Source organism: Budorcas taxicolor, chromosome 14 (assembly GCF_023091745.1).
Source record: "Budorcas taxicolor isolate Tak-1 chromosome 14, Takin1.1, whole genome shotgun sequence".
NCBI classification, from domain to species: domain Eukaryota; kingdom Metazoa; phylum Chordata; class Mammalia; order Artiodactyla; family Bovidae; genus Budorcas; species Budorcas taxicolor.
In genome coordinates, this window is record NC_068923.1 from 93,965,651 (window position 1) to 93,982,075 (window position 16,425).

A 16,425-nucleotide genomic window follows, 5' to 3' on the forward strand; every position below is an offset into this window, starting at 1 on the left:
ATGCAGATTTCCCTGTCAACAAATTTATCTGGTAATACCACTGGAAAGTGTAACCGAGTGGTAAGCTTAACACATGTAACAGTGGCACAGCTTAACGAGAGCCAAGCCTTACCGAGGCAGTAGCTCTGTTTAGAAACAGAAAACGGAAACCGTGCTCTCGAGACATCAAAAGCATTTGAGCTTCCTTGTTGCGACAGGAAGATGCCTTTTGCTTAGAGTTATGTAGCAGTTTTCCAAAACACTTATATGTTAATTAAGACAAATATTTCATAAGTACGTACAGGTACACGGCACTGAAATAAAGCACTTGGGGAAAAACAAAGAAATTAAACGTCTGAGTCCTTGATCTTGGGAAAACTACTTTCAGCTTGGGATAATTAGATATGTGTGTATAATAACTCAACCATTCAAGTTCAGTTGAGAAGATGTGCTGCTAATTAAAATGGCTGGCTTTGGTTTATGCTAATCTGCTCAACTGTGTTCATGTTTTACTAACTTCTACTGAACTCCCAAGTTTTCTTCATCAACACATACGTGCCCCCTGCAATGGAAGCGTGGCTTTCTAACCACTGGGTCACCGGGGAAGTCAGGACATTTATTTTTATGATGGCTAATGACCTCACCGCGCTGCAGCTGTCTTACAGAACTATATACAGTGGAGGGCTAGTCGCTCAATCATGTGCGACTCTGCAACCCCCAGGACTGCAGCCCACCAGGCTGCTCTGTCCGTGGGATTCTCCAGGCAAGAATACCGGAGTGGGTAGCCATTCCCTTCTCCAGAGGATCTTCTGAGCCAGGGATCAAACCCAGGTCTCCCACATTGCAGGCGGATTCTTTGCTGTCTGAGCCTCCAGGGAAGCCCTCGGGGCCGAGGGGATGGTTATAAAGGTGAGAAACAGGGGCCACCTGTCCCCAAGGTACCTTGCGACGTGCCATCTGCGCTCCACCAGTAAATGGACGTCTTCGATCCTTCTGTTGTTGGCGTAGTGCAAACGCTTGGGAAGGTGCTGTTTCAAGTAAGGCTTAAAGTGCTGGTCTGGTTTTTTACACTGAAATATAAATGGACATTGGATTTTGCAATGGAGAGTCTTCTAGAAGAGTCCAAGACATTCTCTCCAGAAAGCTGAAGGAGGCTTTAAGTCACAGGAAAGGCTAATTCGTGAGCAAATGGGATTTGTGACACGCCCCTCCCCCCCCATCAAATAATAAAAGTGGGAAACAGATTCAAAGGGATTAGGTAACGTTGAAGAAGACATGGAAGGGTATCACAGAGGGGAGTTAGAAGTTTTTAAGATACGTCCCTGACTCGTGGGACCGTCACCCAGAGCAGCTCAAACTCCAAGGCTTTTCTCAAACACTCTTAAGTCCAGGGGTGAGGCGGTGGGGGTGGGTGCAGAGAGAAGGGAGAGTGGTGAGGTTCACGAGGTCATGTCCTCAGGTGCTTTTAAGCTGTCTAATCTGGGTGGGGAAACAACGGAACAGAACGGGGCCGTGCCCTGGTTCAGAAAGTGCAAGGGTCTATTTAACCAAGGATGAAGGTTTTTCAGCCCTAATGGCATGATCAAATGTTCCCATTCTGGATCACTGCCAAGACCATTAGGGAGCCCGCTGTTGTCCATGGGCCAGGATTTTTGAAAGCTCTTAGGGAAATAAACACACTGGGTGGCAGGGCGGCAAGGAAAACGCTCCTCTCACCCTACAGGGAGGCGAGCATGTGTGGTGAGTATGTGGAAGTCACTCCAAGGGCAGAGGCCCGGGGCACACAACACTTACCGTGAGATTAGCAATAATGACTTTCGGGTCATCTGTTCAAAGAGAGAAGGAGAGAGTTCAGAAGAGTGGACAAGAGTCACCGAGAGAGACCATTTTTACAGCAAGAGACTCAATTCTTTTCTTTCTCCTGGAAGTTATTTAGATTTTGTTTCAAGTACATGCAAAACTCTGTGTGTGTATTTAATAGTTCAGTATTTAAGATGAAATATTTCAGTAAGTGAAATATATCAAAATAAGTAGAAATTCCGATGGTAAACGTCCCTGCTAAGTCTGGGTCAACTTTTCTGAAAGGGAATTCCTCCTTTCAGAGCACCATGATGTTGCTGGGTAAGTGGCTTTTTAAAATTCTCCCAGCCGACTCACAGACTTAGAGAACAAACTTATGATTGCTGGGGGGAGGTTGCAGGGAAGGGATAGTTAGGAAGTCTGCAATGGACATATACACACAGCCATATTTAAAGTGGCCGATCAACAAGGACCTACTGTGGAGCACAGGGACGCTGCTCAATGTCACGTGGCAGCCTGGAGGGGAGGGGAGGGGAGTTCGGGGGAGAATGGATACACGGATATGTGTGGCTGAGGCTCTTGGCCGTTCGCTTGAAACTATCACAACATTGTTAATCAGCTATACCCCAATACAAAATAAAAAGTTTAAAAAAAGTCCTCCTAAAGAGTCCCTCTGGAGCCTGGATTGAGTTTATGTTAAACACCAGGAACCATATTGAGGCATTTGGGGCTTTGAATGTGACTCCCTACGTAGCCACAGATCTTTGAAACAAGTGACTGCTCACTTTTAAGATGAATCTTCTAATCCACTGAGTTATTTTTTTCTAAAGGGAGTTTGGTTTCCTCAGTGATATCACAGGTCTAATGACACGAGTGGCTGCCCCTTGTCCGTCACACACACACACACACACACACACACACACCTCCTTTTCACTACCAGCAAATCAAGGATATTTTAGTCAATATCCTGAACTAGCTAAAAGCAAAACTATGCAAATAATAGCTGTGTGTAAACTGTGGACAGGATTGTATTATCTGAAGGTCCCCTTATGGGCGTGGGGGAGTGGGGAGAAAGAGGAGATTGTAGGTTGGTTGGATTTTGTTTTGTTTTCCGAAAATTTGCTTCAGCATGTCATTATAGAAGCAGCAGCAAAGGAAAGCAGCGTTCGGAAGAGATACAAACAGGCAGGAGGGAGCCGTCCCCGGAATGTAAACACCCGCGGAGCAGGTCACGCCTGTCATTTCCTGCTGTGTCCCCTGGGCCCGGGGCATCGTCAGCGTGCAATAAACATGCTAGTAAACAGAAGCAAAGACTGGTGGACACTGGTGCAAATACACGAGCAAGCTTGCCTGGCCGCATAAACAGGCACTCTGCAAAGACAATGCTCAGAATCTTAGTTCTAAAGCTATGAAATTTAAGGATAAATGTGGATTCCCTTCTACTTAAATTGGGCTTAAAGTTTAGTTGCGTCTTTCAGTGGCAAGGAGATAAGTAAAAATGGTAGCCACAGTCCTTAACCCAGATCGCATCCATGCCACGTGCAGTCTCTGTAAAAGCACTATAGGCACTGTCTCTCTGGTCACTCATGACAGCTCTGCTGGGGGCCCTCACTGAGCCAGTGGGCATTTAGCAGCTGGGGGGGGGAATGTGCCAACCGGGACCCTGTTGGCAAGCCATGCTTTCAACCTCTATACTCGGTGACCTCATAAACCACAGTCCTCAAAGGGACCAAACAGAGTGAGTTCATATTCTTTGATAATGAAGAAAAATTATCATTATCTCAGACAAATCCCAGAGAACTTCTAGGAAACAACAAAAGCTTGAGCCCACGTGTGGGACACCAAGCCTCCAATCCGGAAACACTCAGCTCTCACGCTGCCGGCTCCCCGAGAATGAGAGACGCCTCAGGACAGGGTGGTAGTTAAGGGTCAGTGGAGCACCTGGGTTTCAATCCCAGCCCCGCCACTCCTTAACTGCCGCCCTCTTAGCCGATTACTTCATCTCTCTCTGAGCCTTGATTATTACTGTTTATAAGAGGAGATGATAGTGCCTGTCACACGGGGCCATTGGAAGGATTCAGTAAGATGTGTATATATCTGGCTGAAAACATCATTTTAACTACCACTTATTTTGCTTTGACTATGTGCCCAGCACTAATCTAAGTGATAAGTAGAGAAGCTAAGTAGAGAATCTCCCGTTTACCCTTCCCAATAATCATGTTACAGGTGAGAGAGAACACTCAGTGTTTAGGAAGCTTGCCCAAGGTCACAGAGTAAGGCAGCCGGCAGAGACTCGAACTCAGACTCGAACCCAGACAGCCCACCGCCGCCGTCTGTGCTCTCACCCAGCTTGCTCTGCGGTCTCTCACAACATGGATGGCGTGTTTTTAAGATACAAGACGTTTAATTATTGGTAGTTATCATTTCACTGGCCCCAGGACAGCTTTTCTTCCCCTCCCAAAATAACCTTCCGATTACTTTTAGAGATGTCTTGAATATCTTTAGACAAAACGTCTCTTGCATAAGCCCTAGAAAGCAAATACTCAATCAGGAGGCACCCGCAGGTCACTCTGGCAAGGGCCAGCCTATCTCAAATGAGCAGAGAAGAGGGGACACAGAGGACCGAGAAGGCTCGGAGAAGAGAGGGCAGAGACACCCACACTGTGTTTATTTCTCAACGTTGCCTGGAGCTGACCTTGGAACGCTTCCCGTTTGTGTTGACTCAGGAGCATCGTTTGGGAAAAACTTTAATTTTCCAAAGCTTTCTGCTTGGTGCCAATGGTTTCTTATTCCCAAGGCTAAAAATGCTAAAGGATTTTTTTTTTCTTTCCAAAATGCAGCATGTCTCTAATAAAACTACAGACTTCTCAAAAGCTAGGTGGTTGGGCAACATCTAAAACCTCTTAGCCCATGAGTCAAAACTCTCCTTGGTGACTTATCACAACCCCAATGTGCAAAACAGAAGCAATAAGACTATTCCTGTTTATTTTATTCTAGTCTTTCAGAGCAGCTGCCGCTTTTCAAGGGCTTCATAGCTTCCCCTGCTGGGTTCTGTCACTCACTTTCCATAAGGTGAGATCCCCTTCATCCAGGCTCCCAGGAAGCTCCAGGCTCTGGGGACGGTTCTAACCCTGTAGCTTCAGCTAAAGAGGAAGCCTGAGCCTTTGGTTGGAAAGTTCTTCTCTTGTAAACAGAAGTTTATGGTTATACACATGCCTCAAATTAAGTGTATTTTCCACATGATAAAAACAAGACCAAATAATTATATAATGCTCCCAGGGGCCAGGAACTATTCTAAGCGATACCCATAGATTTATTTTCACAACAACCCTATGAGCTAGTTGTTTGTTATCACCACTTTTTTTTTTCCCCCTCAGATTTAAAAAAAAAAACAAAACTGAAGTTTAGAGTTTCAGTGACTTATTCAAGTTCACTTGGCTAAGAAATAGCAAAGCCAGGCTTTCCCCCAAGTAGTCCAGCTTCAGAGAACAAGACCCTTCTCACTCCACTATGTTACCATTCTAACAACTTAGTGTTTCAAGAGTCAACTTACATTTAGCATGATTGTTGAATTTGGGTCGAATTCTTCCTAGAGTTCCTGGCACTAAAATAATATCATCCACATTAGTCAGGTAATTGCTCAAGAATTCTGTTCTATCACAGGTGACATCTTCCATTCCTATGGGAAAGGGGGGAAAAGTATTTTCAGGCAATTATAAAATTAAAATCTCAACACAGACACTAAAGATAATATTCAGGCACAAGGCTCCCTCTCTTGAGATTTCTCAACTTGACTTCTTTTCAGTGCTTCTTTATATAATCTTTTCACCAGACTTTGATTGAGTTGTATCATCTTGCAGCACTAGAAGGCTGCAAATGCATCATCTCAGTTAACATTTTAAGTCATTCAGCAAGTACAACAAGATAGAGGGAGCAGCCATGATCTTTAAAAAAAAAAAAAAAAGATCATTATGAAGAAGATTTATTTGTTAAAAAAAAAAATCCCAAATCGCTTTAAACTCTTTCTAGCTGGGAGTGATGCAAATCACTGGAATGTATAAGAATCTCATTTTCCAACTCTCTTCTCTCTCTAATACATCTCCCGACTTGAGTACATAATCCTCATTCTGCCTTCACTGGTGGCCTTGGATGAACAAACAATGCTGGAAACAAGAGAGAGAAAGAAAAAGGTCAACCCCAGTGACCACCCAAACTGAAAAACAAAATTACGCTGTAAACAATGCAATCAGGTACAGCTGAAAGCTAGCAGCTAGAACGCAGAAAGGGCTAGGCAGCGAAGTTTTAAATCAACAAATACTATCTGCCCACCAAGGATTTGCTACCTGCCTCTCATCAAAAATTTCCTTGATCCATGATAAAAAATAAATAAAAAGAAACTCAAATTTTAGAATGACAAATCATGGAGGCTGGGAGAGAACTTCATTGTGATTTCAGAATTTACGAGATGAGATGAAGCTAGAAAGGCTTAATATATTGCTTTGTACAATTCACTATCTGAATATTCTTTAAGAGGGGGAACATAAATGATTTTTTAAAGGATACCTTAAGGTTCTAGAATAAATAAATATAGAGTGGTCCTGATCCAATAAAATTTAAATTATCACCTTCTGGGATCCCAGAGTCAGACCCCTTCCTTTTTTAAATACAAACTGGAAGGAAGTAACCATGATCTTCAAAGAAAAATCTATTTATACAATCCTTATTAAAAAAAAAATCCCAGATTGCTTTAAAATATAGATAGAAAAATATATCCCAACATAGCACAAGGGCTATAGATTTGCCTTTTAACATTTAAAATCTCTGGAAGAAAAATTAAAACAATAAACAGCTATATGTTCTAGTACAATGTCTACTAAGGACTTCCCAGGTGGTCAATGGTAAAGAATCTGCCTGTCAATGCAAGAGACACGGGTTCAATCCCTGGATCAGGAAGATCCTCTGGAGATGGTAATGGCAACTCACTCCAGTATTCTCGCCCGGAAAATTCCATGGAGAGAGGAGTCTGGTGGGCTACAGTCCATGGGGTCCCAAAGCGTTGGACGAGGTGGACTGGACTGAGCAACTGAGCAGGCGCGCACGTACAATGTCAACTAAACAGCAGTGTTCACCCAGGAAGGGCAAGTCTCTAAGTATATATGAATGGAAGGCTAGAAAGATCTCCCACTTTCCCCCTTTCTAAGTCACGTAAGCCACCCCAGTGGTGAAGCATCTCTCTTACTTTCAACGTGCTCCTCAAGCATCATCACCCTCCACCCTCCAGGCTAACTCTGGCGGTGGTGTCGGTGTTCTCATTCTACAGATGAGGAGGCTGACTTGGAGAGTGTTTTAAGTGGCACAGTGTAATCTGAACTCCAACGCAACCCATTCTCACTCCAAAGCTTGGACTCTGAAACGCCAGACAATGTTACCTTCTAAGAAAGAGAAGCTAAGCCATTTCAGAAGGCTTCCCACCAGCAAGACACAAATTTTATCTAGCCAAGACTTTTACAAGGCTCCAGTGTTAACTCACTGGAACCCATCTACTTCTTAGACATCTGGCTCCACCATGTGACCAAATGTCCTTGACACCTCTGGGTTAAGTTGAATCAGCTGTGTCACACAGGCTCCAAATTCTCTATCCTCTCTGCAGCTCTCCACCAAGTCAAACTCTTGGGGCACGGTTCTGCAGACAGTCACGTTTAGTCCCTGCAGAAGAGCAAGTTAATCCAAGGGCTCTTTTTTCTTTCTTTTTTAATTCTCATAGATCTTCTAGAACATTCTGTAAAGAAAACTTCAGGCCCAGAGCAGCAGTTTGATTGGGGAGATTTATTTGCCCAATCTTAATAGAACCACCGGCTCAACCAATTTTCTTCTTCTAAACCCTCCTAGAAGGGAGCCGCCCGTTTTCCAGAGTCATGGTTTCAAATTTCGAGTTCTGGAATGCAGGAGGCGTTCTCTGGAACTCGGCCTGCCTACCTGTGAAGTAAGAATGCTCTCTGATGCATCCCTCCCCCAGCTCTATCAACATATAATGTTTATGATGCTCTTGATCCATGAATTTTTCTCCTTTATACAGTGATTTAGAAAACTGCTTCCTAAACTGTTTCTTCCTCTCTTTAACAGTCGTCTCTGCTGAAACAGGGTCTTCTGACTTGGGTCTAGAATTCACTCAGTGAATGCAGGGAAATAATTTCCCTTATATGCCACTTCTATAGCAGAAGCCTATGTCTCCACCTTTTCATCATGTTTAGACTTATTGTTTAGCCATGTGACTCATGTGAGCTCCTTTTAGGGTTGTGATTAGCAGTAATATGTCATATTCACAGAGGAAACTCTTACTATCACAAGGGAACTGTCTGCAACTTTTTTTTTTTTGCACTGTGAGACTTATGAGATTAGCTCCCTGACCAGGGATTGAGTGAGCCTGGACCCAGCAGTGAAAACACCAAGTCGTAACCACTGGACCACCAGGGAATGCCCGGCAACTTTTTAATAAGAGACAGATTTTGGAAGAAAGGACAGGAAGTCCCTGGTTTTGATTGACATGAACGCAAGGGTTATCTCAGGTCATCTCGTAGTTTTGAGTCATGGTCCAATTTCTTTCCCCATCCTAAAGAAAGGGGGAAGGAAGCAGAGGAAAACAACCTGGGATTTCTGGGATTCCCCGACACCACCAGAAATGTTATTTAGATAAGGAAACAAAGTTTCACCATGGTCTCCAACAAAGATGACATTCACACAGCGATGCAGCTTTAGTTGTTTCAATCCGTCCATTAACTGCCCCACGGTTTTGTCAATGTCCCTCAGAGGATTGGTCATCTGGAAAAAGGAGCAAATTAGTCCCTGAAGGTTTTGTTTTTTTTCCTTGATCTTCTAAACATGCTGGAAAGAAAACTTCAGGCCCAGAGGCAGAGCTTTGTCCAGGGAGATTTTCCCATCATTCGAAACGGAAACCTGGTCTAAGCGCTTCTATTTGTACTCTTTAAGGAAAGTTAAACCTCTCCTCATCCAAGCCCTTTCAAGATTCTTTGATACAAAAATTGAAATATTAAGGGCAATTCTTTTTTTAGAAATAAAATGGCCTTTCTAAAATATAACAATGTTCCTTAAGTCCAAGAATTTTGAGAGTGAGCAGAAAATCAGATGGACAGTTTAAGCTTCTTGATCCCTGAGTGAAATCACTTAGGCTTTGAACCAAGGCAAGAAGATGGAGGCCAAGGGAATCAAAAGCAGCTCTCAGGTTAAATGGTAACCTTTCACTGACAATGCCGAACAAGACCATCACTAACACAATGAGACCCATCTAGCGTTCCAAAAAAAGCTTAACTGTTAATTTCTGACAATAGATTCTCAAGAGAAGGTCCTTTCCTAGGAAACAAGCTACTCCTCACTTTAGTCCCTTTCAGGCTAATCATGAGTAAGATACAAATCTGCAAGAGTCCAAACTTGAACAGAAGTGGATCACTGAGCTTGTTCTAGAAAGTTTCTTATTTAGCCTAATGAAAAATGAAAACTCAGTTCTCCAAAGAACATTTCCAAAGCGTAAGAATCATAACTCATCTCTCATGTTCTTGCTTCAAATGGAAGTTTCTGACAGCATGAAAGTGAAACAGTTAGTCACTCAGTTGTGCCCAGCTCTTTGCCACCCCGAGGACTGTAGCCCGCCAGGCTCCTCTGTCCATGGGCTTTCCCAGGCAAGAATACTGGAGTAGGTTGCCATTCCCTTCTCCAGGGGATCCTCCTGACCCAGGGATTGAACCGTGGTTTCCTGCATTGCAAGCAGAGTCTTCATTGTCTCAGCCACTAAGGAAGCCTCATAGCATGAATGCCCCCACATATTAGAGGTACTGGGGACGTCCCTCTCGGCTCTGGGCAATAGAAAGATTTTCAAGAAACACCCCATCAGCCAAACCCCTGACAGTACTTTAGCTGACTCTGACAACTGAGCTACAGTCACACACATCCACTCAAGATGTCTCCGACAAGAACAGAAGGGATCCGCATATCGTCTTTCCTAAGACATATAATATTATCTTCCATTGGCATCTTCTCAGAGGACTCAAGATCTTTCCTCATATCATGCCATCAGTAAAGTCAAGGTGTAAATTTGTTTTCCTTTACGACAGAAGTCAGTATTTCAAATTCTGTCTCAAGGAGTAAGTCACAAGTGAAAGTTTCAGAGCGATGTATGCCGCGTAATCTGACTAACGGAGGGTGAACAGTGGCGTCTGCTTCTGAGGAAAACATGCTCTCCTCTAAGACCTTCACTTAGACAAAGAAATACCAAATGCACAACCCATATCAACCCCTGGCAACAGATTAATTTCCTTTGGTCGACAAGATGACTCAGGCTAAAACCCAGAACCTACTTCTCAGTGATCAGTTCAAACAATAAATAAGATAGTGCCTTGGCAGTATCTGAAGGTGTCTGGAAAAGAAACACCTAGAGGCTATTGTGAAGGTGATGCAAAGAGAACCCACCGCCCACGTCTCTACAAGGAAATGCGCCCGCCTCTCCCCACCTCTCTCCTGTTTCACCTCCGTCCGTCTGTCCCCTAAGACCGCCTCTGAACTCGGAACAGGCCGCTAACCTAATCCACACTGTCTTTGAGGATTTCCCCAACTACCTTGCTGGGTTGTTCTCAAGAACCAAGGTTACAAACAACTTTGACAAATTCTGTGGAAAAGTGCAAGCAAAACCAACAGCTCTCTTAACATTCGTTCAAGCCAAATGTTCATACTAGTTTGGGGGCAACTAACTCTAAAGAAAGTAGGAGGGTGTTTGTTTTTGGCTGAGAGTTCAAGAACGCTTCACATGAGTGCTAACCTCCGAAGTACTGGATTCTTCTGGACTCAAAGCCAAGGATGGCGCACCAGATGTTTTCTGAAATGCACTCAGCTGATTTTCAAACCAGGGCACTGAAGGGAACCTCCAGGGCTGCCCGCCACAAAGCTTTGGAACAATGGATAAACTTACTTTGTCCTGACGAGCTTCCGCGGCATAATGATCCATCCTATGTACTTTTCTTCTTCTTTTCTTTGGAGGAGTAACTGGTCTTTCCTGTCTCCTCTTAGGGGTAACCTTCCTCTTAGGTCGCTTAGCCGGAGTAAAAGGTGAACCATAACTACTCTCCTGTACTGGCGGATAGAGATGTGTGGGCTCAGAAGCTGTCTGTCCCTCTGGGTCAGATAATAAAGCTCACACTTTGCCATCTAGGGTCAGTGAAGTCTTAGTTAAAAAACAAAAAGCAAACTAAGACTCCTTCTGAAGTGATTAAAAAAGAAATTGGTATGAGGGACGATTTGGGGAACTCTACAGAGAGAAGCCTCCTAAATTGAACTCGATGCTGCTGGCGTAGCTTCTTCACTGAGAACGAGAATATAATTTAAGAGTATCTGGCCATATGGATCTCTTTTGGCTGAGGAGCCTACTTGTGGATACCCCTGAAGGTGACACAGAGTTCTGTATTCCACAACTCCTGCGTCATGGAGAGGCTGGTCCTTGGTTATGAAATACTCTCCCCTTATAAAGTACTCGCTGAAAAATAAATACTAATCACTCAGTCATTTCAAGCTGCGGAGGGATTCATGGAGGTAGTTTCAAGTCAGATTCGGACAGGTATCTGTTCAGACCACCAAATATATCCATGCAACTGTCACCTTCCTTGGAAAGGATCAGGAAAAAAAAATTTAAACCAAGGATGAAATGAAATATAAATACCAAACAATCCTCCTTGGTCATGAATATACTGATATTTCCACAAATCAGGAGAGCGTTTCACACTGATAATTTAGGTTTCTGGTAGAGAGGAACTCCAAGCCAAGAAATAATCATAAATAGAACTGTCATTATAAAAAAAATTCTCTCATAAAATTAGATAAAATGCAAAAAGTCATCAAGATCTCTTCATCTTAGTATATCTATATCAAGAAAGAGTCTACTTATCCTCTTTCTGTTAGAAATTCCCCTCTTGGTGGTGGTCTGGAAGGTAGCGACTGTTCTATGCATCTTGTTTGGAAAATCTCCTGGGTGTTAAAGGCTGATACGTAAATTGAGGAAAGAAGATAACCTTCTGGGACTTCCAAATACTGGAGAAAAATAAGCCCCTGATTTGCGGATGGTGCAAAGGTGAATTGAAGCAGCAAGGCCTGCCGTCCTCCTAGCTGATTTCTCTCGGGGGGACTGTTCTGAGAATCATTCGGATGCAAGAAGGGGCAGAGGAGGAGCGATGTTAGTGTGTCCCCGGGACGCGTGTGCCATGCGGCGTCACTGTGTCCAGAGCAAGCACTGCAGAGGCGCTGCCGTCCCATCCTCTCTCTCCCTCAGAGGATGGACAGACACAGCACCTCCCCAGACTCTGGTTTGGTCTGCTGGTTTTTTAAATGCTTCCGGTTCAGCCAAGTCCCCATGAGATGAGAAGCAAAAGGGAAAAGAGAGCTTACCATTTCATGGCCACCAAACACACTCAGCTAGCGCTCAAGTCTGCCCATCGGACCCCCGGCCATTTGCAAGAGACCTCAACATTCCAAAGACTCCAGAAACGAGCCCTTCTGGTTGCAGGGGGTTAGAGGAGCAGCAGGGGATTTAGTCAAAATGAGTTTCCATCCAGGGATTATACGGCACGTATTTCCTTCTTTGAATGTTAGAGGTAGACGGAAGCTAAGTTTTCACTGACCAGCCATACTTTAGTCTGACTTTAGAAGACTGAGCCTGAGGTTATTAAAAGGATGGGAAGGAGAGGGGGCACATTTTCCTGCTTTTCAGAAGGATACTCTGCCGTCTGAAGGTAGTAACTAGCCAGCCAAAGCTCTGCCTCCGGGCCTGAAGAGCAGCCGAACCAAGAGTCATGGAGAGAAGCACAGAAGCTCAAAGAGGAAAAGGCTGCGCCAGAAACCAAAAGCAAGCATGTTTTCAGAACATTCACCATTACACTATGAAACCAGGAGCGGTATGGCACTGCTTGGAGCTACAAGCCCCGTGTGTGGTCACCTCATTGAATAACCTTCACGAATCATCCTGAAAAGAGGTATACTCAAATATCAGGCGAAGAAAGCACAAATGTCTGCTGTTCTGGAGCACAAAGCATGTTGCCAGATTGAGTCAGTTTGAATTTCAGATGCAAGGTATATTCTCATTAGATGTAAAAGACAGCATGTTACTGATTTCAACAATAATCTTTCAGCTAGTATAGTCTTTGCATGCTCTATAAAGACAAGTGAGAGATATGTATTACTAGGTAGATAAACCAATTTTGTCTACCACACACACACAAAAGAGGTTTTTCTGGCTTTGGTTTCATGTTTAAAAAGTATAAACTGTTTTGTGTTTCTTTCAGTAAAAAATAAGATTTCTCGAACCAAATGAGAATTAGTTGAAATATGAAAATACCCCTTTCCTCTTAAGGGAAGAAAGTGATCAAGTTCTCAGGTTATCGTAACAGAAGGTACATTCCAACATCTCATCATAAATGCTTTACCTGGTGGATATATGAGAATATCCCAATTATAAGAAGCATTAATACTAAAAAGAATATAGCAAGAATCCTTCTAACTCTCAGTTCAGAAATACTGAGAAAAAAAGATTTATATGTTTCTGAGAATCTTGAACCTAAAACCATCATTACACCCAATTAAAGCGTCCTGTATTATGCTTTATCGCCGCTCGGTACTTAAAAAGCTTTTAATTCATTTCTCGATCAACACACACACACTTTCAAGTAAGTAATTATAACTTAACTATGTATATGAGAAATCCAGAGATGTTTGTGGATAAACAACATTCACTGCTAAGCCTCATAAGTTTTAAGGAAATGAAAATTATAAGAATTATACCTTCTCTGTATTGTAAAAAGCCGCCTTTTGACATAAAGAAAATGTTCTGTGCGGTTTGAACACGGCTGTTAATGGATCGCTTTGCTTGTCTCCTGTACTACAGGAGAGTTTAATGGTTTTCTGTTCTGGGAGTCAGAAGTTCCATTTCCAACTTCACTTACTAGCCAGGCAACTGGAGCAGGCCTCCTGAAGTACCAGCCTCTTGCTTTTTAAAGAATGGCTACACCCATCTCTGTTTGCCTCTGTTACAGGGTCTTCTAGGGATACTATTATCCAAGCAAAAGTGAACCTTTAATCAGGGCACATGGAACTGCTTAGGGCTTGGGTTTTGTTTTTTTTTTAACATCTTAATAAAATGCGGCTCCTTCTGTTCACTTTAGATTAATCTCAAGGAAAATCATCCTAAAGATAAAACGGCCATGCTTGCTGTGGCAAGAAGTTCCGTGAAGTTTCATGTATGCAGATGCTCATCTCACTGAATCATTTGTGTCTCATACTCATGCGCAGTGCTTAAACATCAAAGGAACAGGAAAAAGAGCCTTGGACTCACATGACTTCAGTGACTTAAGGCAAACTAAGAATGTTTCACGTAGCCGCCAGCTTCCAGTGCTTAAAGCAACCACCACTGAACTGATGCTAAAGCACTCAGAAGTATTTATGGTTCTCAGTATTTACTGCCTTTGTTCAAACATCCTGCATTTTGATCAGAAATACTTAAACCAAGACACACTTATCTGTATTTCCTTAGTCATTCTTATGCTGAACATGGGAAACTTAATTACAGCCAACAGTGCTGCCATTGGCTCTCTGAGAACAGGAGGTATTTTCCATCACCAAAGAGTTTGTGAGATAATTTCTCATCCAAAATCAAGTTTTATTATGTTGATGTAGACCTCACCACCTCAGGAAGAAACAGTGGTGGAAAACATTTAAAATATTAAAAGATTTAGGTTCCCAAACCCCATCATATTTTAAAATGATCTATGCTAAAGCACTGGGAGAATTTCCATCACCTGATAAAAGGGCAGCATAATAAAATCTCAACATGCCTTTCCCACCTCCTGAATCTGAAGTCCTACTGGACACTACCTCACAAACCAATTGCTCTCCTAAAACTCCTGAGTGTTCGCTCTCAGGGTGTCACACTGCTTTGCTGAACAGATTCATTCAATAGTGTTTTTCTCTCAGTTAAGAATCTGTTTCCCTTTAGGGGGTGGGAGGTACATCCACAGCCTTGGTCCTGGTGATGCTCTTACAGGCATGCACCTATGCCAAGACTCATCAAATAAAAACGTGTCCAGGGCTACTGTGCTTTCCAGGTTGCCTGTACCTGCAAAGGCTACTGAGCTGACCTATCTTCTCTGAGCCGCACAGCCTTGCTAAGGGGCTTAAGATTCAGCTGCACTGCCTTGTATTGTAGGTTCCATCTCTAGATTCTTTTCTACTTCTATCCCAGTGATGGCAAAGGCCAGCCCTTCCCGGTCCTTCGTCTTCTGACTGATGCCGGCAGGACTGGAACCTATGAACACCAAGAGGCTGGAATATATGAACAGCAAGCTGGAAGCCAGGAACACCCTCCTATGAACACCAAGTTTAGGATATGCTTGCATACCAAATCAATCTGAAATGAAGTTCCTGTAAGAAAAACAGGTACGTTTAGGATCCTTTTAAATGTTTTCACTCTTGCAGTTCCTTGACTCTGTATCCACCGTACACACACCAGCACGCTAAGAGACAGTGCTAATCCTGAAATCAGGTCAGTAGGCGACGTGGCCCAGGGACACAGGCTCTCAGGAAGAAGATAAGCTACTAACCTCAGGGCCAAAGGGGCCATACTTGTGTCCAGAGAAATCAGGTTGTTCGGAATAGAAGGCATAGACTGAAGGCCTACGGGAAAATTAGAAGGTTCAGAATCTCCCCCAAACCACACACAATAAAGAGTGTCACATACCCCTACACATTACCAAACCAACCTTGCAAATCGAGTGGATCACCCAACCAGTTAGTCTTACCATGAAACAGTCTTTTTCTTGTTTTTTTTTTTTTTTTTTTTTTTTTTCCGTTGTTTTCTATTATTTCCACATCCACCACCCTCTACACCGCCCCCACTGTGGTAACTACCTGGTTACCACCTTCAGGAATAAAAACTCACGAGGAAAATCTGAATGCAAACTCAGGTCTTTGATCCCTAAGATAATAGAACCCAGTGAGAGTTCACAGGGCCATGCAATCTGCAGCCTGAAAGAACTCCATTCAAGTGAAAATAATCAGTCTTCTGGATTGGGAGTTTGGGATTAGCGGATGCAAGCTATTATCTACTGAATGGATAAGCAATCCTTACTGCTTACACAGGATTGTTTATATATACTGCACAGGGGACTACAGCCAACATCCTGTGATAAACCATAATGGAAACGAACATGAAAAAGAACGTGTGTGCGCATACATATAACGCATACGCGAGTCACCGTCCTGCACAGTAAAGACTGCTCCTGCTGCTGCTGCGTCGCTTCAGTGGTGTCCGACCCTGTGCGACCCCATAGACGGCAGCCCACCAGGCTCCCCCATCCCTGGGATTCTCCAGGCAAGAACACTGGAGTGGGTTGCCATTTCCTTCTCCAATGTATGAAAGTGAAGAGTGAAAGGGAAGTCGCTCAGTTGTGTCCGACTCTTAGTGACCCCATGGACTGCAGCCCACCAGGCTCCTCTGTCCATGGGATTTGCCAGGCAAGAGTACTGGAGTGGGTTGCCATTGCCTTCTCTGACAGTAAAAACTAATACATTGTAAATCAGCTACACTTCGATAAAATAAAA

At 43.5% G+C, this 16,425-nt stretch overlaps 1 protein-coding gene across 1 annotated transcript in view; it reads right to left on the reverse strand.

Annotated features, from left to right (window-relative positions):
• ENPP2 (ectonucleotide pyrophosphatase/phosphodiesterase 2) overlaps positions 1–16,425 on the reverse strand; it is a 129,987-nt gene that overhangs the window by 34,071 nt on the left and 79,491 nt on the right. The window contains exons 11-15 of the mRNA XM_052651453.1: positions 15,426–15,498; positions 8,490–8,598; positions 5,333–5,458; positions 1,774–1,805; positions 922–1,049 (exon numbers count right to left, since the gene is read on the reverse strand). Coding sequence (XP_052507413.1) covers positions 922–1,049; positions 1,774–1,805; positions 5,333–5,458; positions 8,490–8,598; positions 15,426–15,498 — 468 coding nt within the window. The remainder of the gene's footprint in view (positions 1–921; positions 1,050–1,773; positions 1,806–5,332; positions 5,459–8,489; positions 8,599–15,425; positions 15,499–16,425) is intronic.